We start from the raw sequence: 23,552 nt of genomic DNA on the forward strand, positions 1-23,552 counted from the left end.
GGTTCCGTTTTGCGAGACGTTTTTTTCCTCGATCTGCTGGTCGTGACAATCGTTCGCGATGAGAGGTTGCAGTCCCTGTGAATCATATTACATCCACTACCTAGCCAGAGATGATGTGCATAGGTACTGTACCTTTGTGTAAGAAAACAAAACTTGTCGTTCGGGGAAGAGTCAACAAGAATAGAAAGGCACCAGATCTATGCAGGACCGGCATGTGCTGAATCCGCATGACGTTTGTGTCGAATTGTGTCCCTCTTTTGAACGCGGTCCACAGAAGCTAACAAAGAAGAGGAAGCGGGTGACTTATCAGTGAAAAGCTATCATCATGCCATTGGGCGGTGATGAATCCTTTGCTGGAAGTTGAAACGAGGGCTCGCCCGTTCAAGTAGCAACGGCAGACAAGGACTGACCTTCCCGATGCAACCATATCGCATAATCCATCATGTAATGGCGGGCTATGATTGGCCAAGGCTTTTCTTCCGTTTTGCCCAAGCTGGCTGGAGTCCCAGTAAGTATGAATTTGGGAATGTCTGAGGTGATGGGACTCGTTGCAGCAAGACACGGTGGGCGACAAGCTTTTGACTGACTGAGACACCAAACACGATTTGCCTAGTTCAGCTGGAATTCCAACCGTGCAGTGTCGATTTCAGCTCGATTCAGGCCTTTTGTGATGTCGAAGCAGCCCTCACCGGAAAAGAAGCAACCTCGAACGCCCGTGCCTCTCAGGAACGGGCGATCATTGCCATTTCAAAGCAGGTGAGCCACGCCAGGCACGATAGCTGGCCGCTGTAATAAACACTAGACATGTGTGTCGTGCCACGGTGGTGAACGTTATCTGGCAGACTGAGACAGAATCGGAGTTTAACTAGGTTCCTGGAACTGGTGTGATGGTGCCCTGCATCGTGAGACTCTACATTAGGACACCTCGGTCTGGTGGGAGCGGACATTGGTTTGCCATGCGGTGATCTTGGTGCGTCGGCCTCACCGCCATCCACCTGAGCATAGCGTGCATAGGTAATGAGAATTAGAGGCTGCGGATAATGACTGGCTATAACTGTCGAAGCACAGCCTGGTTGTCCCTGCTCTGAAGTGCTCTGCTAAAGTCGAGGGGCTGCCCGTGCGACGCCCACGAAAACAGAGGAGCAACAAAATTCGGTTCCCATGCGCTCCCGTTTCTCCTAACGGTTCACTTGTACCACGTCTCTCCCGTGAATATCGATAGCTTAAACATTTCACGGTACCTATTGTACTCAGTGATTGCCGATGGGATACGGATATGATATGAGAGGATAGGAAGGAATAGGGAAAATAAAATCGCGCTGCTCGGTTGGTTGTTGGTTGGGTTCGTTGAGTTCCTGGTTGCGTGCCCAGGGCAACGTTGTCGCCGTTGCATTCTCGTCACCTAACCGGAACGCACTGGCCAGGCTGAGAAATCTGGACCCACCGCAATTAGCCCACTGAACTCCGTTTCTTTTCCAGCCCAGCTGCTCCGTCCCATGCATCCATCAATCCCGTCCATCTGTGCCCCAGGCCCCATTCATCTCCCCATTTCCCGTTTCCTTCTTCCCCTTCTGCAACCCTTTCCCCGTCCCACCCATCTTCCTCAGTCACTGCTCGTCCATTCTCGAGATATTCCCAATATATCACCGCGACCGCCCTCAATTTGTGTTTCTCATCGCGTCGGTGTATTTGGGCCCCCAGTGCTAGATCGACGACGTTCAGACGGCCTGTCATCCGATCTGCTTGCTAGTACCGCCAAAGCCCAGCGTGCCCCGCGAGTTTGACTTCGACCACCTGGACGGGCCGATTCCCCCAGATCATCTGAATTGACTTTCTGGAGTCCCCACGATTGCGCACCAACGCCCCAGTTCGTCCCGACACTCTGGATATCGACTGCACAAGAGCCAGTGGATGCTGGCTTTCGTGTCGCCGGCTTGCGCCGTCGCGTAGTGGCATTCTCACCCATCCCTGGTTGCGACCGCGTTGCCAGCACTAGGAAAACACAATGACGACAGCCGTGAAGAGGGCGTGCGATGCCTGCCATCGACGAAAGGTCAAATGTGATGGAATCAACCCATGTCGCCACTGCTCGGCTTCACAGTTGGCTTGCACCTACAATGCCATTCCCCAGAAAAAGGGGCCCAAGGGGTCCCGAGCGAAGGTTATCAATGAACTCAAGGAGAACCAACGCCAGACGAGCCTCTCTTCGAAGCAGAACCCTTCCAACAGCCCAAGCTTGGCCCCTACACCCCGTTTGTTGACCAAGGAGATGATCAACGCTTGCGTCGAATTCTTTTTCGCCAATCTGTACCCCACCATGCCGATTCTGGACCGCCAGCGCCTGGAGCAGGATATCATGTACATGGAGCAGAATATCGATAGCTACTGCCTCTTGACATCCCTGTGCGCCTTTGTGTCGCTCCAGCCCGGCATGGTTATGCCAAACATGGGCATGTCGTCCATGAGCGATCCTTTCAACCCGGACATGATGTTTGGCGGTGGCAACATTCTGACCTGCACGTTGCTGATGGAGGAGACGATTCGGGTCCGGAAGAGCGAGGATTATGCGGCTTCGCGCACCATCAACACCCTCTGCACCGACTTTTTCCTGTTTGCTGTACACCACGGTCTGGAGATGCACGACAAGGCTTGGTTCTACTTGCGGGAGGCCACCACATTGGCGCACCTGTCGAGGATGAACGAAGAAACCCAGTACATGCAGTACGACAGCAATGACGCAGCCAGATGCAGACGTCTGTACTGGCTGCTCTTTGTCACTGAACGGTGCGTTTTGACAGTGCCCTGCTCTGGTATAACGTCAATTGTGGATGCTGACAGTCTATTTTAGTGCCTACGCCTTGCAGCATCGTCGTCCCATGACTCTGGAAGCAACCATCAACCTCCCGGCACATGCTGACCCCTCCAATCCTCACTCGCATCACATTCCCAGTTTCCTTCGCCAGATTCAGCTCTTCCATTCTTTCGACCATGGTCTACTTTCCATGTGGATGAAGACCAAGCGCGAATGCTCTGACTCATATCTCACCAGCCTGGAGAAACAGCTGCAGGAAGTCCTGCCCCCATATCTCAACGATACTCAGGCCCAGCTGAACGAGATGTCAATCAACCTTCACTGGCTCAAGGACATGGCCTGGAAGCTGGGTCTTGCAAACAACAACGGCCATGATGCTGAGCTCTCTTACTCCTTTTTGCCAATGGTCGCACATTTCCCAGGAAATCTGGGCCTGCAGGGCTTTGGTTTCCTCGAGAAGCTGCTCAGCATCACATACGACCTCTCCGAAGCACTCTCTATGCAACCGGCTCCCAGGACGCCTTTCACCCCTGGCCCGCATGATCAGCTCCGAAAGATACTCAACATTGTCACGACTCTGCGCAACGGACAACACCACTTCCTGCCTTTGCTTCTCAGCAAGATACACGCTGCTTTGCCAAAGATGGCCAGCCCTATGCTGCAGAACGCCCCGGAAAGTGCGGCCTGCAATATCGACATTTTTGACGGGTTTGGAAACGCTGGCATGGCACAGCCCCCGGTTTACTCGCATGAGTCGTATGATAACAAATTTTCGATCCCACGAATCGAGGACCACAACTCTTCGGATTCTAACAGCCCCAACAACATCACTCCACCGAGCAGCAACGATATGAATTCGCCCTTTGTTAGCTCGCCACCCATCATGTCCCCCGGCGGCATGGACCTGCCTCATGGTATGCCATCCGACTTTACCTCAATGCCAGAAATGGTCATGAGTCCAATGAGCCATGCACCGCCGACCTCGTTGGGTGCCACTGTTGGCATGAACAACCACCAGGCACAACACACACCGCTCTCACCCTTTCCGAATCTGGGTTCGCAAATACAAGGAATGAACAACCACAACATCAACCCTCCTCCAAATATAGCCCTCGCTTCTCAAATGCATCTCCCTCAGCCGATGGGAGGGACAATAGGCTCCAATATCGGTAGCAACATGATGTCGAGGCCACAAGCACAACAACGGACAAGCAGCTTTGCACTCGGGCCCACACCGATTCGTACTGTAGGCGATTTTCAAGCACTGCAGCGGACCAACTCAGACATGACGCCCATGAGTCCGCTGCATTCAATGGGGATGGGCTCTATGGGAAATGAAATGGACTTCAACACGCCCTTGAGGTAGTAACGCTGGATTGGGGGACGCAGCATGAGGGAGGATTTATCTTTTCTTGTTCATCTTCTCGACCTTTGGTCACTCCACAACCCCCTTTTTCTTTTGTATCGGTCATAAAAGGTTCCCACAGGCATTTTTTTTCATTATCTGGCATCTTATCATCGGAGTCTATTGGATGGCGTACCTGCTAGCCTTGCTGTCGATTTGGATATGGTTCCCCAGGCGCACACGAATCACGAGTTTTTGGGGAAGCTGAAAAAATGGGAGCCCACTGAAAAAAATTGTCCATCACAGCACACAGTTTTCTTTTGTTTCGGATCTTGCTTCTTGGCAATCAGTATATTTGTTGGGTCGGCGAGTGGGGAATTTGAGGAATATGGGCAGACGAGCTCTACCACTGTGCCAGGGATAATAGCATGCAGGGTGACATCTGATCTTGTACAAGGGTGCTAGGGAGGACGGCGGGGAGGAATGCAAGCAATATACAGTGTTTTTAGTTACTGCTGTTTCTGCAGCATGGTTCGCTACTCGGCCAGGCTGGTTGTAACAATAGAGTCCCGTATCTTAGCACATTGTCCGCTGTCCGCTGTCCCTGTGTCTTGTCCGATAGTGGAACCAGCGGAGGGAGAGATCATGCAAGATACCGGATATTGCGGGGGCTTGTTCGCGGATGGCTGTACTTGAAGGGATGTTTCCAAAGAGCTAGGATTCCGACAGCAGGGATGAGTAGATTGCGGCATAACCTCCAGGTTGCAACACTTGGACTTGAGGTACTGTAGCTTACTTGCATTGATACCGGAATTAAGAGAGGAAGTTTTACAGCCACCCTGCCCATATTATATTGCGAACTACACCTTGAAGGATGACAACTAGGCTTTCCAATAGTTAGTAGGCCTTTGAAGATATTTAAAAGGCCCGTCAATATACTTTCGATGCATGGTTTACAACATCATATGGACCGACCTACCTGTGTGTATCAACTATTTTGTGGTGAGGGTGCCAGGAGCTACTTGTCCGATTCGTGCGGTCTTTGTGCTCACGCACCGGCTCAAGCCCGCCCACCGACGAGGATATGTGTAACAGGAGCGGCATGAAGCTATTGGAAGGCAACAACAGCAGAGGGCTTGTGACCGGCCTTCCCCAGCTCGGGATCCAGCAACGTCCGAGTCGAGAGTGGTTTATCATCGAGCCTACGATTCAAGCTCACAATACCGCAGCCACTATGACCGAGCCGGCGCCTTCTCTCGGCGGCCGACTTATGCAACGGTTCAAGCTCCAAGAATAGCTTCAAGCCTGAACGGTCACAAGGTTCGACGGTCTCCTGAACGATGTGTATCTTACGTCTCAAGGGAGCATCTAACGGAAGCAATTTCTACCAAAAAAAGCCAATATAAATATCTTGGGCAAGATTCCCCTCGAGTCATTTCTTTTACGCCATCAGATCGATCTTCACCTACAGGCAAGAGTCCCAATCTCTCCGCCCTCGAGTGAACTTGCATATCTCATTTAACTTCCTATTCCGTCCACCAAAAAGTATTCCCCCCTTTCTTCACCAAACCCGCCCTTACATTTATCAACAACCCCATCCATATCTATAACCTGCTCCCTGCCCCCCACCCCATCCCCGCCTTTTTTTTAAATAATTCATTTTTTAATTTACCTTTTTCAAAATGGCTTCCAACAACACCTCCCCCATCCCCGTCGCCACCTTTGGCAAAGACCCGAAAGTAGCCGAGCAAGTCCGCGAGAAGCTCCTTCCCGACATCGAAGTCGTCCACTGCTCCCTCACCCTCGACTCGGCCCTCGCCGAGCTCCCCGCCCTCTGCTCCGGGGACACCTCCGTCTCCCCTTCCTCCGGCCTCGGCACAAACGCCGGTGCTTCCGACTCCTCCTCCCGCAAGGCCCCCCAGGCCATCTTCTTCGGGGGCGGCTTCACGGACGACGAGTACGAGCAGATCGTCGCCGCCGTCCAGGCCCGCGCTCCGGGCATCCACATGGTCAAGGTCCAGAAGCGGGATGTTCTCGCCGCGGGCTCGTTCGGGCCGAACCCGGACACTATTGCCAAGATTTACAGGAAGAAGATGGCTGCTCTGGTGGCTGCTTAGATCGTCTTCTGACCCTCATTGCGAGAGTGGTGGAAGGGAGGAAGACAGGGGTGGATATGGGGTGCTGGATGGGGAGGAACAAGTCACAGCAAGGGTGAGAGTTGTGGTTATCGGTGATGGCGGCGGCAAGGAGGATGGAAGACTAGGAATTTGGAACACCATCTTGACGGTGGGGGTGGGCAACATTGCGACTTTGTATCTTCCTGTTTCTGATCTCGATGCTTTGTGTTTGACTGGGGGGAAAGGTATGTGGAACGACAAGTTGTTGCAGCATGAGGGTGAGGGGATAGCTATGGGTGATCTTTGAGCAGACAGTGATACACGAGTTTTCTTTTGCTGGTTTCACACTATCACTCACTCGCTCACTCAATCAACTCGTTCACACACGCTTGAAACAGTCCACACTCCTGACTGGTGTGTCCGCTGTTGTATGCATAGGTACGCTGTGACGCTATGAACCTCTCTTATCCCAAGAGCATCCCCCCCCATTCCGCGCGCCTGTACTTTTTTCGACCTGCAGCAGAAAAGAGAGAGCACCGAGGCCAGGAAAAAAAAGCGAGAATTCCATGTGAGCAGAAAACATACAACCAAAAATGAAATCAACAGAGCCAATGACCACTAAACCCCCTACTCGCAAATGAAACAAAAGACAAGATAAAGACGGAAAAAAAAAACTGTATCCCTACAAGATTTCCCCCAAAAGCAACACGACTTGTCTATCTTTCCCATCCACCCAGAAAAAAAAGACAGCCGCGCCGGTTTCGCTCAATGCAAGATGTCCCTTTTGGGTCCAATCGCTAAAGCCTTCCCTTAACCCAGGCCCCCCCACCCCGTATATACGCCCAGCCTGCCCCGGTGTGATCATCGCAAGCAAACAACGATAGGAACCATAAACAACATGAGATCGAGCGCGAATCCAATTCCCAAACACCTTGTGCCCGTCCGTGCCCCACCAGTTCGCCAAACTCAAAATAGACCGACCCAGAGAGGAACGAAGCGAGGGAACGGGTTAAGGAGCAGGGTGCGTCATTCAAGTCCGCCGGCTGCTTGGTCCAAAATCCGGCTCCACGACTGCTCTCTTGTCCTTGCGGGGCCGGATCACGTACTCGGCCATGATTTGAATGTGGTCAGATGGGAAGTGATAATATGGGAAGCCGGGAATCCGCGTAAGAGCCTGCTTGTCCGGAGGAGCAAGCAACGACACCAACTCCAGCGTGTTGGTCGAATACCAGATGTAGTCAATGACTTCACGGAAGGTTGGTGTGTAGTTGGTGAAGCTAAGTTCATGAGGTCCACCTCTGAGATGGGCATAGGCCGAACGGATGCTGAAGGGGTGCTCAACACCGTCTCTCGTGAAGTTTCCGTACTTTCGACCAAGCCATTCGGGGTGATCATGGGAAAGACGGCCAGTGGCAAGAAAGTCGTAAACGCCACTGCTGGGCGTAGAGTTGTAATCGCCGCAGATGATCAGAGGAATATCCGTGTTGTTGCGATACTCCTGTGAAGGGCCTGGCGGAGGAAGCTCCTGCCTCTCCTCTCCTTCTTCGAGGATCCCTTGAATCGCTTGCTTTTTGTCGATTGCCATCGGCGGGGTTCGTGTCCATTTATCGCCGAGCCTCGTGATGTTCTCCATCAGACACGCGATCTGCAATAGCTTCACGTCGCAAAGATCAGGCTCCCAGGCCAGATGCGTGTTGGCCACAATCAAGCGAGACCCTGTTACTCGGCTCTCCAGCAAGATAATCGTCCCAATATTATCTTTGCCCATCGCCCTGTTGTAAACGTCGTGGTTTTGCTTGAGATCTGGGCGGGTGATGGTGAGGTGTGAATAGTCAAGCATCTCCTTTTGCAGTACAATCCACTTGTCGGTCTTCCAGAAAGTAGCACAGCCGTCAACACCGCCTACCATGTTGTTGGGCAATGTCTTCACCTTGGGTCTTGACCACTGTATACCTCTATAACCGTGTTTGGCCAGGGAGGGAGAGAATTCGTTCTCATAGGCGTTCCTGCTGATCTCTTGGAGGCAGACGATGTCTGGGTTGCGGTCATAGATCTCGTCGAGAATCAACTGCTTGCGATAGTCCCATTCAAGAGCTGAGGGCGGTGTGTAGCCATACATCTGCTTGGTTGCGTACCTTTCGCACAGAATATTCCACGTTAAAACGCTGACACGTTCAAGGCTAGACGCCACATCATCTTGCACCGTGATGGGAAGACGAGGAGCGGGAGCAGGGGGGACTGCAGAGGGCGACCATCAGTATGTGGCGTGCTTGGTTCAAGGTGGTCGGTCAGAAACTTACCTGGAGCGTCAACGAGAAGACTGTTGATCAAGCTCTTCGTGTCCTTGTTCATGATTTCGTCTTTCAACGGGCCATTCATGAGTGGGTTGCCGTGGAGACCCAGCATCTCCAGCTTGTAAAGGAAGCCCAATTCATACGGAAGGCTTGTTATGTGATTGTTAAACAAGATAAGCTGCTGGAGGTTTGTGCACATGCCGATTTCGGGGGGCAGTTCATGCAGTTCGTTATGAGACGCTTCCAACACCTTCAAGCACCTTAGTTTGCCAATATCTGGAGGCAAGACGGTAATCTTGTTGGACGCAATGTACAGCTCTACAAGAAAATCGTAACTGAACAAGGCCCGCGCAATCTTGCGCACCCCTTGACCGCTCAGGTCGAGGTTGTGCCAATCCTGTCGTTTGACAAGCTTGTTTGTGGTATAGGAGGGCCGGTTTCTAGCGACTTCCTGGTCCTCTGTAGTTGTCGTTCCTTCGGAAGCATACACCACCCCCTTGTTGTCGGATGCCTTGGCCCGTGCATAATAGTGCGGAAGGTGCTGCTCAACCATGGTTTGATGCGCCTCCTGTGCTTGTTTGTACAATTTGAGCTGCTCTCCCCAACTGTCCGAGATTGCTTGACCAGAACCACCTCTAGTGGTGGCAGTTTGCCCGCTAGGATGGCTCCCGGCAGCAAATGGGCTAGAGGCTTGATGGGCGCCGGTGGAGTAGCTTGAATGCCCCATGTTCCCCGCCGGTAACCCGTGTACACCGGGGTCTGGCTGAAGATTCTGATGGTGATGCGCATGATGCTGATGTGGATGGCCCTGTGGCTGTTGACCGTAGTTGTACTGTTGATACTGCACTGGCGGAATATTGGGCTGACCCCGCCCTGGAGCACCACTGAGGCGATTGTTGTGCCCCTGCTGGGGCCCCTGACCATACATGCCGCGCAGGTTTTGGCCAAGAGACGCCGATGTCTTAGAATGGGCGGTGGGTTGGGCGGCCACTAGGTGTGACAAAAGGGAGTTGAGCAGTATGCCGTTGGCGATCGAGCTGCTAGAGCTGAAATTGGACGAAAGCGGGCTCGAGAAGGCTTGTATCGGATGTCGGTCACCATCTGCCATCTACAAAGAGGGCGGGGCTCGGCGGAAAAGGGTCGATCTGGCGAGCCTGGCACGGAAAAGAGGGGGGATTCGTGGCGGAGGGTGGAAGCGTGTGACTTGAGATGCTGGAGGTGGAAGATTTTGCATGGAATAGACGACCTTTTCTTTGGGCATGGATGCAAGCGTGTGAGCGTCCAACCGGGGTCGAGTTGACGGAGAATGCAGCTCGCTCAGAGAGCCATTCACCGAAAAATCGAAGAGATCGAAGGGCGAACGGGGGGAGCCGCCAAAGAACTCGAGGAGAATCGTCGGAGGGGGACCAAGAACCAACGTCTTGACAAGAGGGCCAAGTTCACCGGCAGGTTGGAGGGGCTCGGGACGCGCGCGCCTTGGTTGTTGGGGGGAAAGGGGGGTTGGGTGTGAAAGAGATGCTGAGGTCGGGTGTCTCTATTTTTTTTGTTTCTGTTTTCCGACTGTTTGGGGAGCACGCGGGTTAGCAAAATCTGTGTAAAAGATGATGTTGGGACACGGGCCGTCACGACAGCGAGCGATGGCAGGCGAGGCGAGGGAAGCGGCCAGACAGCCAAGGTCAAAGTGCAGCCAGGGCCAGAGATTCTGGGGCCTTGACAGGGCGGCTCGGGGGAGTAAACAAGGCTCACCTGTGGCCAAAGATAAGAAATGGGTATTACCTCTTGCTGGCGATAATTGGAGCGCCTGTCAATGAATACTCAAGTGAAAGGATATGCTGCGCGATTGCTGATGTCGTGGGGAGAGAGAGGAGTCCAACCCGTCTGCTGTTGTGGCCCGCTGTGATGGAGATGCGCAAAGATAGCAGCGCCCAAAGCCTCCCTGCTTACCTAAGGCCCGTGGGCCCAGACCAGGACCCAGTGAATGGCCATCACGTGATGAGTGAAATCATTGGATGCTCCTCCCCCTCTTCACTTTATGATACAAGGCCCTTACAAGCACTGGCATTCTCTGGACTTTTTAAAGGCAAAAGCTTACTTGACGCCCACACGTCAATGGGTTTCCATCTGAGTCCCTCTTCCCACCTATCTATCTACATGCAAACCTCCATAGGGCACAGACATCAAGCATGGTCCTACACTAGCCCAGACAGATACGGAAGGAATACACTGCAGAATAGCGGTCGCCCAGAGCTTCAAAGCCAGGTCGGTTGGAGCATAGGTGGCGCTTCTGATGCCAATAGGAATCTCTATAGTTCTCGGGCTAGGCCTGAGCAGAGGCTGCATTGCATTTGAGAGGAATGGGAGAAAACACCCGAGGGGCGGAGTGCGGGGAAGCCCAGACCCATCGAGGTGTGTCTGCGAGGCATGGGAAGACGAGCAGCCTATGACAGGCATGAAAAGTCCCAATACCGAAGGTGAGGCCGGTGGCCGGTGGCCGGGAGACTGTGCTGAACAGTGGCCCAGAATGCCTGGAATAGCTAGACCGAACCAAGACGTGTACTGCACATGCGGTCCAAAGGCAGGGCATGGCAAGCAATTGAATAAGAAGAATGGGCCCCTGGCTTCTGGCCAGAATTGTCTCCAGCTTGTCCATCAGTCGTTCTGGAGTCTTTCGTTCTCTCATCCGTCGCTGTCATCACCCTCATCCTCATCCTCGTTGCCATCCTCAGTCCAACATCTGAATACGACACTCTCTTGTACTCGGTGGCCCCACATTGAAACCAGCTGGGGTGTTAGAACCAAGTGGTCGATCTCGATCAGCACCGCAGCCAATTCGCGCGCAACTGCACACATCCACCAGACCGCGATAACGTCCCTGGCCTTCGAGGAGCTGGAAAGTCAGCGACTCACATGGCTGCTGCATGTCGAGGGTATCCTTGAACTGATCGCAAGCCATGACGACCGTGTCTGGGGCACACTGAACCGACAGCCAACAACAAACCCCACAGACGGCCGTCATCTCGGCGCCGTCGGCGGTGTGACTATTCTCTTAAGCTGTCTGATCGTATTCCTATGATACGGATCTATCACCAATTCGCCACGACGTGTCATATCAGCTGAGAAAGCCAGAGGCAGCCGTGTTCTCCAGGGGGACGAGGGATTTCTGGGTTCTTCTGACAAGAAAAAAAAGAAGCGTTTTCTTCAGCACCTGGCTGACCCGCTGGGCTGCCGTCTCATCCCGCCAACCAACCACTCAGCACTCGCAGGGACTCGAAACTCGCACAGACATCGAAGACTTCTAGAAAAGGCTGCCCAGTGTCAGGCAGCTGAGGAAAGGTTGTTGCAGAACAGACGCAGGGGCACAACGCATTTTCCCAGGCTTTTTTATGAATGCGGAAGGTCTCTGGCGGTAGAAAAAGGAGAGAGGGCCCCATTCTCCCGCATGTCACCTTTGGTTCCTTGGATGCCGCAAGCGAGACGGCGTTCCGGTGCTCCTGGAACAAAGGCCCCCATTGCCAAAACAGGTCCCCTGAGTTTGGGCGGGGCCCATTACGCCCATCCCCTAGCCCCCCTGCTTGACGCTGGTCCCGTCGCTGGCGAAAAAGTTTCTCCCAAAGATGGAGTTCCTTTCAGGTTATGCTGCGGCTCAATCCCCTTTCTCCGCCTACACCGTCGAGCCGCCTCCTAATTCCTCCCATCGTTCCCGTTCCAAGCAGCCTGGCCGATCCAACTCAACCTCGGGCACCCAGACGAAGAAGCGCTCTCGCATACACGGACACGCCCGTACTAACAGCGCCAGCACCTCGAGCACGGGCAGCGGCCAGACCGGCGATAGCAACCAGCAGCCATCGCATCCAGGTCACCACGGCACCGCCACCGCCGCCGCTAGCAACAACAACATCAACAACAACCCTGCGTGGTTGCAGCACTCCGGCGCTCCCGACGCCGCCAGACCCGGAGTTGATGCCGCCGCCGCATCTCCTGCTGCTGTGACAGCACCCCCGTTCGGCGCCCGCCGTGATCGACACCGCGAGCGCATGTCCTATCAGGACAAGCAGTTACCAGCAACCCCCCGCCTCAACACCGTCGACGCCTCTTCGCGATCACCGGGCAGCGGTAGCGCTTCTGAGCCAGCTTCGGCACAAACACCAGCTTCCGCCTCGGCCGCCTTCTCAGACCGACGTATGCTCCATCATGCAGCAGCAGCCATGTACGATCCAGGATCCAAACCACCTGGGCCGGGACCAGCAGGTCTCCCCCGCTCCGAAAGCGTCACCAGCGTCGGGGCTGTAACCACGGCGAGTGGGCGCACCATGATCTCCACCGAGCCACCATCCAGCCAAGAAGCCGCCGCCCACCAGCTCAGGCCGTTTGTCGTCCGCAACGGCCGGACGTACATCTCGGACCAGTCCCTCCCTTACCCATTACCCGTCGACCTGGAGGAGCTACACAGGCAGAGTCTAAAGACGATGCTTTTACTACAATTATACGGACGACCTATTTGCGATCCGACATTCATCAACAAACCGCCGGCGCGCATCCTGGAAATTGGGTGCGGGACAGCATTTTGGAGCATGACTTGCTACCGCTACTACGAAGCCAGAGGCCAGCACGCAAACATGTCTTTTACCGGGCTTGATATTGTCCCTCTTGCGCCTCCCACAGGAGGGCCAGGGGTTTCTGAGAGTGCCGAGTCGGCCCCTTCCGCTTTGCCTGGGGCGTCAGCTATCAGGCCGGATAAAGACATGAATTGGACTTTTGTACAACACGATCTGAGGAAACTGCCGTTGCCCTTTCCTGAGGGGTCGTTTGACTTTGTCATGGTGAAGGACATGGGCCTTGCTACGTCGATGGTAATGCAACAGGGTCTGGTAGACGAGTATATTCGGGTGTTGGTGCCTGGTGGAACGGTGGAGATATGGGAGACTGATCATACACTTCGTATGCTCCGCCCTCATGTGCCGGAGCCACCTGCTGGATCAGGTGGCCCTGAGGGTGAAGCGGAGGCTGGTGGTGAGGCTGAGAATGAGAATGACGAGCAGAATATAATGGAGATGGGGGCGTATCTCATGACGGCCAATACGCCGCTCAGCCAACCTCTTAATAACTTCTTGTTGGAATATAATGGGTGGATATCTCGCGCATTGGAGGCGAGAGGGCTGTTTTGCATGCCTTGTACAGTTATTGGGCCGTTGTTGATTCAAGAAGCGGAGGTCTTGACTGGAGTAGGGAGCACGAGGTTGGCGATTCCTTTGTCGGAAGTTAGATGGGAAAGGGAAGGGGTTGGCGGTGTGGTTACCAAGGATGGGAAGAGCTATATCGATACGAAGGCGAGGAGGCTAGGGAAGGATGGTGCGCCCGTGGGCAAGGCGCTAGGGCCGGTGGCGACGGCGGTCAGGAGGACAGCGTTGACGGTGGTGGTGCAGCAGATCCAGAGCATGGAGCATGTCCTGAGGGAGATGAGCGGGAAGAGCCAGGATGAGTGGGATGCCTGGATGGGGAAGATGATGAATGATCTGGTGAGAGAAAATGGCCCGAGTTGGGGAGAGTGCCTCGAGGTTGGTGCTTGGTGGGCGAAGAAGAGGTGATTTTTTTGCTTTGGTCTCTTTTGATGACGGGTTTCTAAAAGGGATTTTCTTTTGTTTATTATTTGGTCCCGAATTTTACCGTCTTGGGAAGTCGAGCTGGCTATGGGTTTCTTGGATATGGTTTTTTTTCCCTTCTTCGAATTGGATATACCTTCAGGTGTGAATGACTATATATTTTTCTGTTTGATGTCTAAAACTGCTGTTCTGGGGTTCTGTTGTTGACCGTTCTCTTCGGAAGTGTATTTTTGCTACAAGCGGGCATGTTTTCCGTTACTATCCATTTCTTTTGTACAATGTAGGGTATCAAGCAGAATTCCAAATCGCTATGCGCCATCATACCGCTTCCTGAGAGTCCGGTATCGTTTTAGATAGTATCTGTGTTATGTTTTGGTTATTGTGGTCAGGATAGTCTTGGAGTTCGGGGACTTACAGTGCTTCAATCTCTATTGATCATGAACAGGATTGAACTTCTCGTTAGCTTTTCTCTCCCATGACTGATTCAATGTTGTTATATTTACCCTTCTGAACAAACTGCGCCCGCGCAATGGCTTGACGTATCTCCGCTTCATCCGTCAGGCTAGCATTGGCCATAAAGGCCCTGTGTAGGCGAGGGCGGAAGTAGTTGTATCCCTGAGGGTAATCACGGCCGAGGTACAAGAGCTCTACTGACAGCATGAATACGAGAATTTGGCGTGATACACGGGAGGGGCTCGAAGTACATACGCTTGTAAATTGACATGACTTGCTGTCTCAGCTCTGGGTTTATTGAGGACATTGTTTCCGACGCTGAGTTGAATGAGGAATTATTGTGGGATACACATGTTCCTCTACTCTCATGAGTCAACCGAGGTTGCGAATTGTGTACTCTGTTCGGGCCAACACCAGACAGTACGTGTAATTGATGATACTTTCACGCGGAGTTGAGACCACCTGGATAAGCGCCTGGTGACGACATTCTCGTCCCACCACCGCGGCATTGCTTATCTTATCGCACACACCAGCAGTGCGCGCAGCAAAGGCACGCACTGTCTCTCTCGGCCGTCCAGTCGGCGTGAAGCTAACCACAGCCTGGACTGTCTGAGATTCTAGCCAGGCGGCTCGTTTTACTTTAGCCAAGGCTATTGACAGACATATATGCCCAATTTCACAATATAGACTTTTCTGGACAAGTTTGAGGATAACAGCTCTAAAGAGACGGTTGGCATCGGCCGAGATCAACATGTCCAGAAAGGCACCCCACCTGTCTTCCCCCGCTGCCGAGACGTCTCCGAGCCCTCGGACAGGACGGGAATTCCCAAAGAGCTCAAGGGCAATGGCGACAGCCAGAACAACTGACAGCTAAACCTGTCACGGCCGTGACATCTTGAGTCCATCTGGAAGAAGTTTGACATCTCAAAGGCGCAATTGGGACTATTGAAAAGAGAGGGTACACCTCACTTTCACAAACCGATCTCATTCACTTACAATTGCATCATCCGTCCAACCACACAACACCGCACGGCTCAACATAACCGCCTCGATATCACCTCCTGAAGTCTCACAACCACGACCACCACAATGACCCCCTCAACGCCCCTCCTCACCAGCTCCCTCCGATCAAGGGGCTTACTCTCCCTTCCCTCCTTCACCAAAACCCTACAAAGACCCCTCTCCACCATCACCAACCAACTCCCCCCTCCACCACCAAAACAATGGATCCCCGACCTCCGCGCCCGCCTAGGCAAATGCATCATCTTCGGCTGCACCCACTCCCAAATCACCCGCGCGTCCTCCGTTCTCAAAGCCCTATCAACCGAATGGAAGTCTCTTGTCGCCGGCAGTGAAGGGTTCCTCACCGGGGGAAGGAGAGGGCTAGACGGGAGGCAGATTGCCTGGGGGGAGATGGATAGTTTTGTTTGTTCCCCCCCCCCCCCACTCATTTTCAGTTTGGGCGGGGTGCTGGTGATACTGACAAATGAGAGCCAAACAGCAACACGTCAACAATGTGAATTACTATCGGTATGCCGAGTCGGCACGAGTAAACTGGATTACCAACTTTGCCGTTCATGTTGATCCGAAGCATAGGCAGCAGTGGGCAGAGCTGATGACGCCCAAGTCGACGGGGTTGATTATGAAGAGTTTGAAGTGTGATTTCAAGTTTGTGAGCTTTCCCCCCGCCCCACCCCCTGACAGTCCCCAATACATGAAGGATGAGAGTTGACAGAGGAAACAAAGCCAATGGTTTACCCTGATAAGATCTCCGTCTATCACAAGCTCCGCTGCAGGCCTGAGGGGGACCCGGCGCCGAGTAATTTCATGCTGGATTGTATCGTCTTGTCTCATCAGCATAGAAGGGTGGCGGCACGCTTGGAGGAGGATATCGTTGTTTATGACTACAAGGCTGCGAAAAAGACGAGCATGCCTGGGTTTATGATGGAGTTGTTCCAGCAGACGTGGGAGATGCAGCAGGCTGAGGAGGTGAGGGCGAGGACAAGGATTTGGGAGTTGATTGGGGAGGTGGAGGGGTTGGAGAAGGAGACGTGGGATAGGGAGGATGCGGTAGAGGATTTGGGGAGTGCTGGTAAGAGTAGTGCTTGAAAAGGTTGAGCATGGAAGTCAAGATATCAGGGTTCATGGTGTGGCGGGTTCTCCTTTTCTTTTTCTCTTCGATGATGGGTGGTCCCTGTGTTTTGATAGACAATCACACAATATCAATATGACTGTAGAAGCCAAGAATAGAGAATGCTTGTTATTCAAATGGTTTGCCGCGGAAAAGCTTGATGAATAGGAGGTGTCAAGTCTAAAGTCCGGGATATCTGGGACAGAACGGCTCACCGTCCCGGCCCGGGCTCCGAAACTGCAAATTCGGAGTTTCCCGAAGACTTCACTGTCGCCTTCCGCAGTTGGAAGGTCTCGACCTCGACAAAAGTTCAGCCTCGCATAATGCCAATTTGGACGACACTGCTTGGCACCACAGTGTTTGCGGGGCATGGCTCCGTCGAGCACCGTGTCAGGAATATTTCTGACACCTTACCTTGTGACGACAACCAGCTCGGGTGAGGTTTGTTTGACTGGTTTTGATACCGGTAGCTTTGTCGTCTGAGAAAGGGTCTGGAGCGAGGTGCGTGCTTGGAGGTTCGGGAGAAACACTGGAGTTGATCCCTACCAACGAAGCGTGATTGGTACGGTTGAATGCTTGCTCGCCTGACCTGCCCATGCTGACCCTGTGATGCTTGTCACAGGGCGGCCGTATAACACTCCCGATGTTATAGGCCAAGGATGGCTTGATATCACAGGCAAAAAAAAAAAAAAAAAAAAGCACATGAAAGCAAAAAGCAGAAAACGCCGAGCAAACCGATATTTTTGGTACCAACCAGGCTTGGAAGTTGGCAGAGAGAACATGTTCACGATTCCGATCAAGCTGGCTGTTTGACGATCGCGTGGTCCTGTGCCAAAGCGGAGAAGGTGTGGGTGTGTGTGGGAAACGAAAAAATGCAGCATCCACCAGACAGCAAGGAACCCTTGGAGATTTGGCTGCGACTTTTTGCTTGTGGTCCACCCACGAAGTGACAGACCCCCAAACGGTCATGTCCAATCATAACGGGCAGGAAAAGACCAGAAGAGAGAAGGGCGAGTCGGCACCTCTGCATGCACTGTGATGGGCAAGAGATCGCCTGCCAAGCGACATCCCGTGGCTTGTTCTGGTGGTTGTTTTGCGGAGAGACCCCCTATTGAACCACTGGAACGACGATAGTGGCAGGTTCTTTGATGCGGAGGTAGTCTAGTTTTTCCTTTTCGAGTCGGGTGCAGGTTGGGGTGAGCTCGATATCCCGAGTCTGCATTTCCTGACTCCTAGACCAGCCTATCCCACAATCTAAATGTCGTGCAACTGCCGGCACGGAGAGGATCACCACTCGGCCGCAAGGAGCTTATTCTCGCGGGATGACTTGCGGTGTGGGGGTGGAAGGAAGCTGGGTGTCATCGTTCGGCTTCTCCCTGCTGCCATAGGCTGCCACCATGAGGTCCTTCGGTATGGCGAGGAGGGGAAGGGGCTCATGGAGTGAGCGGTTTGGATATCTCACACAGAGAGGTGGAAGTTGATACACGTGCTATGAGGTCCCATATACCCTCTGTGCCCGCTATTCACCAACAGTTGACCGCAACATGTTTTGTGTCGGGAAGACAGATTAAATCGATATTGGCTGCAGGAAGAGGTCGAGATGCAGATGCTTGTGGTCCGGCAACGCACCGCGGGTAGCGTACGGCGACCGACATCGTAATTGCGATGCCACCGTTTCCTACAGCCTCTAGTTCTACCAGCACTTCTAACACCTAGGCACCCGATTAACTCAGGTCCACCTAACGGCTGCTGCAGGGAAGGTAGCGATGCGTAAGCTGAAGCGGCGCATACAGCAAAGTCATCAAACAGCGAAATCTGAGCATAAGCCAGCGATCAAGTAACTCCCACAGCAGCACGGTAATGGATGAAGCAAAAGCGCTGATGAAAGAGATTCCAAGCTCAAAGATTTCAGCGACTCGCTCTTTTTGATATAAATACAAGGCAGCCCCACCACAATCCACCAAAGCCGCCGCCACGCTCGGCAAACCCCCTGTCATCTCGTCCAGGTTCCTGCCGTCCTGGAGCGGTCCAAGCGATAGCCACTGGGCTGACACTGTGCGCCCACCTAAAATCCTCAGCCTCCAAATCCAAAAATCCGCTTTTCTCCTTTTAAACTCAAAACTCAACCTGCGTCCAGCCAACACCCGAACTTCGCAGCAGAGGAAACACTTACAAACGCCTCACCACATGCCACATACCTCACCCCGCCTCGCCCCGCTTCACTAACAACAACATATTCTTGACCACAACCCCCCTACCGCGTGCGCATGACGACCTGCACCACCCCGAGGACCCTGAAAGAGTGCGGACCGGAACTGGCCGCGACGCTATTCCCGGCCTCAGCCTAGCCTTTGCGACAACCTCCCCTCTCGCGGCCGTGGCGGACGAGTGGAGGACTTGGTTTTGGGGACACTTGGGATTTGAAGGAAACGTTTTGCGGATCCAGCCACCTCTCAATCGCCTTTCCGCTGCTGGGCATACTGGGCTGGCTCAGAACAAGATTCTGGGTCAGCGGATGCGTATGCCTCGCGCCGCCAATTCAGGAAAGCGACAGCAGGGAGCAAGCAACCAACGTGATACCAGGCATGAGAATGGCCTGGTAGGTCCGGGGAAGCGTGTGGTCAAGCAGAAGAGCCAGAACCAGCTCGATGGCATCTCCAAGCCAACCGTTGACGCTGCCTCCGTGCCGCCTCTGCCATTGCAAGTCAACAACAACAACACCACCACCACCGCCACCACCACCGCTGCCCCGCCCCATCCCGACGACATGGCTCCCGAACACCGGACAACCGAGATGCTCCGCAGGGGCTCACTAGATGCCTACTCTGAATCTTCGTCTGTCGACTCGCTCCCTGCTGCCGTCAGCCTGCCCATCCCCGACGAGGGTCACCGTCAGATCAATGTGAACGATGCCAAGAATACAAACGTCCACCGCGACCCCGGCTTGATGGAGCTCGCCATCACGGTCCTTCGCGCATGCCCTCTTCAGGACACCATTGCTATCCTCATCATTCTCATGCAGGCTTCACCCGCTGTCTTGGCAACCATCTATACTTTGTTTACGCTTCTTACTTTTGTGCCCCCCGTAACCACCAGTTCCGGTCTCAGCATCGCCGAGATTTTCGACGGCAGTCAAGGAACGCCTTCTCTGACGACCCTGGTTGGAATGGATGTGGTCATGTTGGGCATCTGGCTCTTCTTGTGGGCACCCATGCAGCAGTTCATCTTGGATCTCGCTCAAGTTGTGATCGCCTTGACCTTGGGCGGCGGTGGCACTTCGAGGCAAGGCACCACGAGCAATATTCTCTTTTGCGTGGCCATGGTAGGAATGTCTCAGTGGACACGGCACGCCCGGTGGAGTGGTTTGTCGCGACTGAGCTCGGTGTTGGGTTCCCATCGCTTCCTGATGGCTGATTCAGATTCAAATATGCGTGCATTCGAGAAGAAGGGCCCTGATGGATGGCTTCGAAATATTTTGGGTATTCACATTCTGACTCAGGGTCTGGTGCGATACATCCGGGAATGGTACCTGCGGAGGGAACGTCGTGATTTGCAGCTCCAGAGCCTAGCAGACCCCGAAGCCGGAAAGTCCGTTTCTTTTACGGCCGAGGGTTCCTCAGATGCTGCCCTCATGGCTGCCGACAGCGATGCTCACCTACAAATCAGCGCAGGAAATATTTCGACCAAGAAACGTAGGAAGCAAAGTGCTCTCGTCCGGATCAGGCAGCCTCTCTGGGCGGCTCTAGCTAGTACCAAGATTGTTATGGTGAAGGAGTATGAGCTTTCCCACGCCGCCTCGGAATCAACCAGTTCGAACGCCACCGATATCCACAACCTGGGCAATGCCCCCTTCAACAAGCAGCCTGAGAAGATCTGGATATGCTATGTGGGTTGTGACGAGGTCTGCTTCAACACCAGTCATTTCCCTGATCCATTGAGCGAAGACGAGGCATCCGAGGACGAGAGCCATCCAGGCATTGATATGAGTAAACCGTTCTATGTCAGGGTCAACAAAGCTATTTGGCAACCAACCCGAATGATGCCAATCGAAATCGGCGAGGAGGAAAAGCAACAAGGGACGTGCTGGACAGGCGATATCTACGGACTTACGCCGCTCTCCAACTACGAGTGCGAATTCGTCAGCACTCGTACTGGTGAGGTCATTTTCTCAACCAGTGTCAGAACCATTCAGGCCAAGAGCAAGGATCTCGAAGTAGCATCCAAAACCACCGGCAATCAACGATCGCATGCCCGCCACGACTCGCCCGCCACCACTCTTAGGGCATCCATTGCTGCAGCTGAAGCGAAATTGGCCGATGAAAAGGCCCGTCTCAAGTCCGTAAAAAAGGACAACAACCGAAAGCTGAATGCCCTGCGAAAAGAGATCGAGAAGCTGTCCTCAGCTGTACAGTCGGCTGGTGGAGATGACGAGAAACTAAGACAGAAGGTGGCGCAAAACAAGGTCCAGGAGAAGCGAGCTGAAGAGTCCATCAATGAGCTTGAGGCGGAGCTCAAGGAGTTGGAGGCATTGCCCGAGGAGCTGCTGAATGAGTATCGGGCCAAGCAAAGTGCCTGGACATCAGAGAAGGCCCAGTTTGACAAGGCCCGCTCCTCTTTCAAGAGCTGGAAGGCGTCCATTGACAAGGAGTTGAAGTTGTTGGAAGAGGAAAGGGCTAGCTTACAGGCCAAGCGCAACAAGATCGCGACACGTATCGCCAAGGTCGATGATGAACATGCTCGCATCACGGATGCCAATGCTCGGGGGCTGAACGAGGCAGAGCGTCGCCGGCAGGAGCGCGCTGCCCTCGAGGCTGATATGGCCCGCACGGAGCAGCATCTCAGGGATCGCATCCAGACGCTTCGTGCTGGTAATATCACCAAGCAGGCGCAAATCCACGACCTGAATACCCAGTTGGAAGTTTACATGGCAAGCTTTCAAGACGACCTGGCTTACGACACAGGAGCGGTGCCGGGTCATTTCCAACCCTCTGCACAATGGGGTCCGCCGCCAGCTCCTGTTCCCTACAACGCTCATGCCCATGCGCATGCTCAACCTCAGCCTATGTGGCCGCCGACCTCCATGGCCGGCCCTGCTCCTTCTCTTCTTCCGCCTCCGCACCTGTCTGCGTATCCCAATCCGATCGGACCGGTAGCCAATCCACCTCACGCCAAGACCAGAGGTCGCTCGTCGTCCATGTTGAGCGATGTTTCAGGCTTCACTCAGTCGACGGAGGAGCTTGACCGTGAGTTCAACAGCAATGTAGGAGTTATCGGGCACCCCCACGTCCACGTTAACCATCATTCCTACGGGACATCAGGATCAACGAGTTTGCGAGGCCCACCTGGCTTCCACATTTCGCGGCAGCGAAGTGACGGCCCCGGTGTTGGATCAGGCTCGGCGTCTGGGTCTGGATCCGGCTTCGGCTCCGGTAGCAGTAGCGTGCGGTCGGGGATGAGTGGCGGAAGCGTCAAGGAAGCCCCCAGCCCTGCGTAACTGCCGGGTTGTGTCGAAGATGAAAGTGGATGTCAGGCCTCTTTTCACTGATGTCCGTCTTTGATGACTCGGTTGGCTTTCTTTGGATATGCGCGTTTCTTCACAACTGTACTCGGCATTACTCCTGCGTTGGTTGGACACTTCATGGCTGAATATCTGGCGGTTGTGGGTGTGCTTGGCCTGGCTTCTCTTTTTGTGGGGTGGGCATGTATTCTCATCAGCGAAACATAGCGGTTGTGTATGTGCCTACCTTTGGGGCTCTTGCTTGGCTACCTCCGTAGATAGATTGGATGTTTTCAGCGTTGGATCAAATGCAAAAAAGTTTGGCTTTGACACCTATGTGTGTGTGTGTGTGTTTTGTCTGATATTTTTCTCGTCCCAAATTTGAGAGCAGGCGGTGTCATGTAAGAAAATTTGGACCAAGTCCGTTAGGGTTACGCCAGTGAAGTGGCTCGTGGAACATGCGGTTTGGCAACCGGTGGCTTTTGTCATCTCAAGGTTTTACGAAACGCTTTCGCTTGTGTCATGAGGCTTTACTGTACACAGCTGGTACCTACTGGGACGGCGGAATTGACCTTGGGCGGTGCACTGTCTAAGTGATGTCTTGGGCTGGCCAACTGTGGATAGGTATTGATGCCATATTGATAATGCTTGTCCATAGACTCCATACTGCCGTGATCTCTCGCCGACGTTGGCTTCAGTTCCCCCCCCCCCTCCGCCCCCCCGGAAAAACCATCAAATTACCCAAAGGCTTCCAGACTCATGGAAGTTGGATCAGGCTTGTGGTTGGTGCAGTGTATGTAGATCGATCATATGCATCTTGGCACGCCCAGCCATCCTCGGCATTCCTTCCACAAATGCGGGAAGAAAGCGTATCGTATCCGTACCTGCTGTTCCAAACTCCTGCTAATCTGTCAAGTTGTGTCAATATATGCAAGATGACACCGAATTGGGTTGGGTATGCGTACACTAGTTCTTGTTGACTGCTGGTATTGGGTGATTGGTTTGTGGTACGTTGTGCCATATCCGTAGCTTCCGTCAAAGTGGGCAAGGGGGCTGGATGGCTAGGCTGTCAGGGGTTTGTGTTGTTGTTTTACCCCGCAAAATAATGCTGGAGGATTCTGCGGGGAAGAAGACGGGACGAAGAAGTCTTTGGAGGAGACAAAAAGGGCGCTAGGCTTGGAACAGGGGTGTGCCCGAGAAGTTGATCGTGATGGTTGCTTGCTGGCTGCAGGAACGGGTGGTTGAAGATGCAGGTTTTTTTTGGGGAGGGAGATGGGGATGAATGACATGTGGTATGTGGGAG

The 23,552-nt window shown here is 53.6% G+C and overlaps 7 protein-coding genes across 7 annotated transcripts; 5 read left to right on the plus strand and 2 right to left on the minus strand.

Moving 5' to 3' along the window:
* The first annotated feature begins 948 nt into the window (after positions 1 to 948).
* Positions 949 to 5,044, plus strand: QC761_204060 (uncharacterized protein). The gene is made up of 2 exons (XM_062876133.1): positions 949 to 2,784; positions 2,849 to 5,044. The coding sequence occupies exons 1-2, from the start codon at positions 2,006 to 2,008 to the stop codon at positions 4,176 to 4,178; spliced, it is 2,109 nt and encodes a 702-aa protein (XP_062734698.1). The 5' UTR covers positions 949 to 2,005; the 3' UTR covers positions 4,179 to 5,044.
* Positions 5,045 to 5,839: 795 nt separating this feature from the next.
* Positions 5,840 to 6,274, plus strand: QC761_204070 (uncharacterized protein; the record flags this gene model as incomplete). Its single annotated transcript, XM_062876134.1, has 1 exon — positions 5,840 to 6,274. One exon carries the CDS (start codon positions 5,840 to 5,842, stop codon positions 6,272 to 6,274), a length of 435 nt encoding a protein of 144 aa, XP_062734699.1.
* CCR4 (Glucose-repressible alcohol dehydrogenase transcriptional effector) lies at positions 5,846 to 10,470 on the minus strand. Its single transcript, XM_062876135.1, has 3 exons — positions 10,315 to 10,470; positions 8,575 to 10,128; positions 5,846 to 8,512 (listed from the first exon to the last, which is right to left on the minus strand). Exons 2-3 carry the CDS (start codon positions 9,674 to 9,676, stop codon positions 7,305 to 7,307), a joined length of 2,310 nt encoding a protein of 769 aa, XP_062734700.1. The 5' UTR covers positions 9,677 to 10,128; positions 10,315 to 10,470; the 3' UTR covers positions 5,846 to 7,304.
* A 1,712-nt stretch (positions 10,471 to 12,182) lies between these two features.
* QC761_204090 (uncharacterized protein) lies at positions 12,183 to 14,153 on the plus strand (the record flags this gene model as incomplete). Its single annotated transcript, XM_062876136.1, has 1 exon — positions 12,183 to 14,153. The coding sequence occupies one exon, from the start codon at positions 12,183 to 12,185 to the stop codon at positions 14,151 to 14,153; it is 1,971 nt and encodes a 656-aa protein (XP_062734701.1).
* A 436-nt stretch (positions 14,154 to 14,589) lies between these two features.
* QC761_204100 (uncharacterized protein) lies at positions 14,590 to 15,033 on the minus strand (the record flags this gene model as incomplete). The annotated part of the gene is made up of 3 exons (XM_062876137.1): positions 14,877 to 15,033; positions 14,672 to 14,815; positions 14,590 to 14,594 (listed from the first exon to the last, which is right to left on the minus strand). Exons 1-3 carry the CDS (start codon positions 14,926 to 14,928, stop codon positions 14,590 to 14,592), a joined length of 201 nt encoding a protein of 66 aa, XP_062734702.1. The 5' UTR covers positions 14,929 to 15,033.
* Positions 15,034 to 15,253: 220 nt separating this feature from the next.
* QC761_204110 (uncharacterized protein) lies at positions 15,254 to 16,890 on the plus strand. Its single transcript, XM_062876138.1, has 3 exons — positions 15,254 to 16,046; positions 16,123 to 16,293; positions 16,368 to 16,890. The coding sequence occupies exons 1-3, from the start codon at positions 15,711 to 15,713 to the stop codon at positions 16,728 to 16,730; spliced, it is 870 nt and encodes a 289-aa protein (XP_062734703.1). The 5' UTR covers positions 15,254 to 15,710; the 3' UTR covers positions 16,731 to 16,890.
* A 2,377-nt stretch (positions 16,891 to 19,267) lies between these two features.
* Positions 19,268 to 22,246, plus strand: QC761_204120 (uncharacterized protein; the record flags this gene model as incomplete). Its single annotated transcript, XM_062876139.1, has 1 exon — positions 19,268 to 22,246. The coding sequence occupies one exon, from the start codon at positions 19,268 to 19,270 to the stop codon at positions 22,244 to 22,246; it is 2,979 nt and encodes a 992-aa protein (XP_062734704.1).
* Between the last annotated feature and the right edge of the window lie 1,306 nt (positions 22,247 to 23,552).

The sequence above is a fragment of the Podospora bellae-mahoneyi genome, chromosome 2 (genome assembly GCF_035222275.1).
Source record: "Podospora bellae-mahoneyi strain CBS 112042 chromosome 2, whole genome shotgun sequence".
NCBI lineage: Eukaryota > Fungi > Ascomycota > Sordariomycetes > Sordariales > Podosporaceae > Podospora > Podospora bellae-mahoneyi.

What these genes read in the sequence shown, in the direction of transcription:
- QC761_204060 (XM_062876133.1), top strand. Translation starts at nt 2,006, where the DNA reads ATGACGACAGCCGTGAAGAGGGCGTGCGATGCCTGCCATCGACGAAAG. An exon ending in CTGCTCTTTGTCACTGAACG is followed by an intron (nt 2,785 to 2,848) that starts GTGCGTTTTGAC and finishes AGTCTATTTTAG; the next exon opens with TGCCTACGCCTTGCAGCATC.
- CCR4 (XM_062876135.1), bottom strand. Translation starts at nt 9,676, where the DNA reads ATGGCAGATGGTGACCGACATCCGATACAAGCCTTCTCGAGCCCGCTT. An exon ending in TCTTCTCGTTGACGCTCCAG is followed by an intron (nt 8,513 to 8,574) that starts GTAAGTTTCTGA and finishes CGCCCTCTGCAG; the next exon opens with TCCCCCCTGCTCCCGCTCCT.
- QC761_204110 (XM_062876138.1), top strand. Translation starts at nt 15,711, where the DNA reads ATGACCCCCTCAACGCCCCTCCTCACCAGCTCCCTCCGATCAAGGGGC. An exon ending in GGGGGGAGATGGATAGTTTT is followed by an intron (nt 16,047 to 16,122) that starts GTTTGTTCCCCC and finishes AGAGCCAAACAG; the next exon opens with CAACACGTCAACAATGTGAA. An exon ending in TGAAGTGTGATTTCAAGTTT is followed by an intron (nt 16,294 to 16,367) that starts GTGAGCTTTCCC and finishes GAGGAAACAAAG; the next exon opens with CCAATGGTTTACCCTGATAA.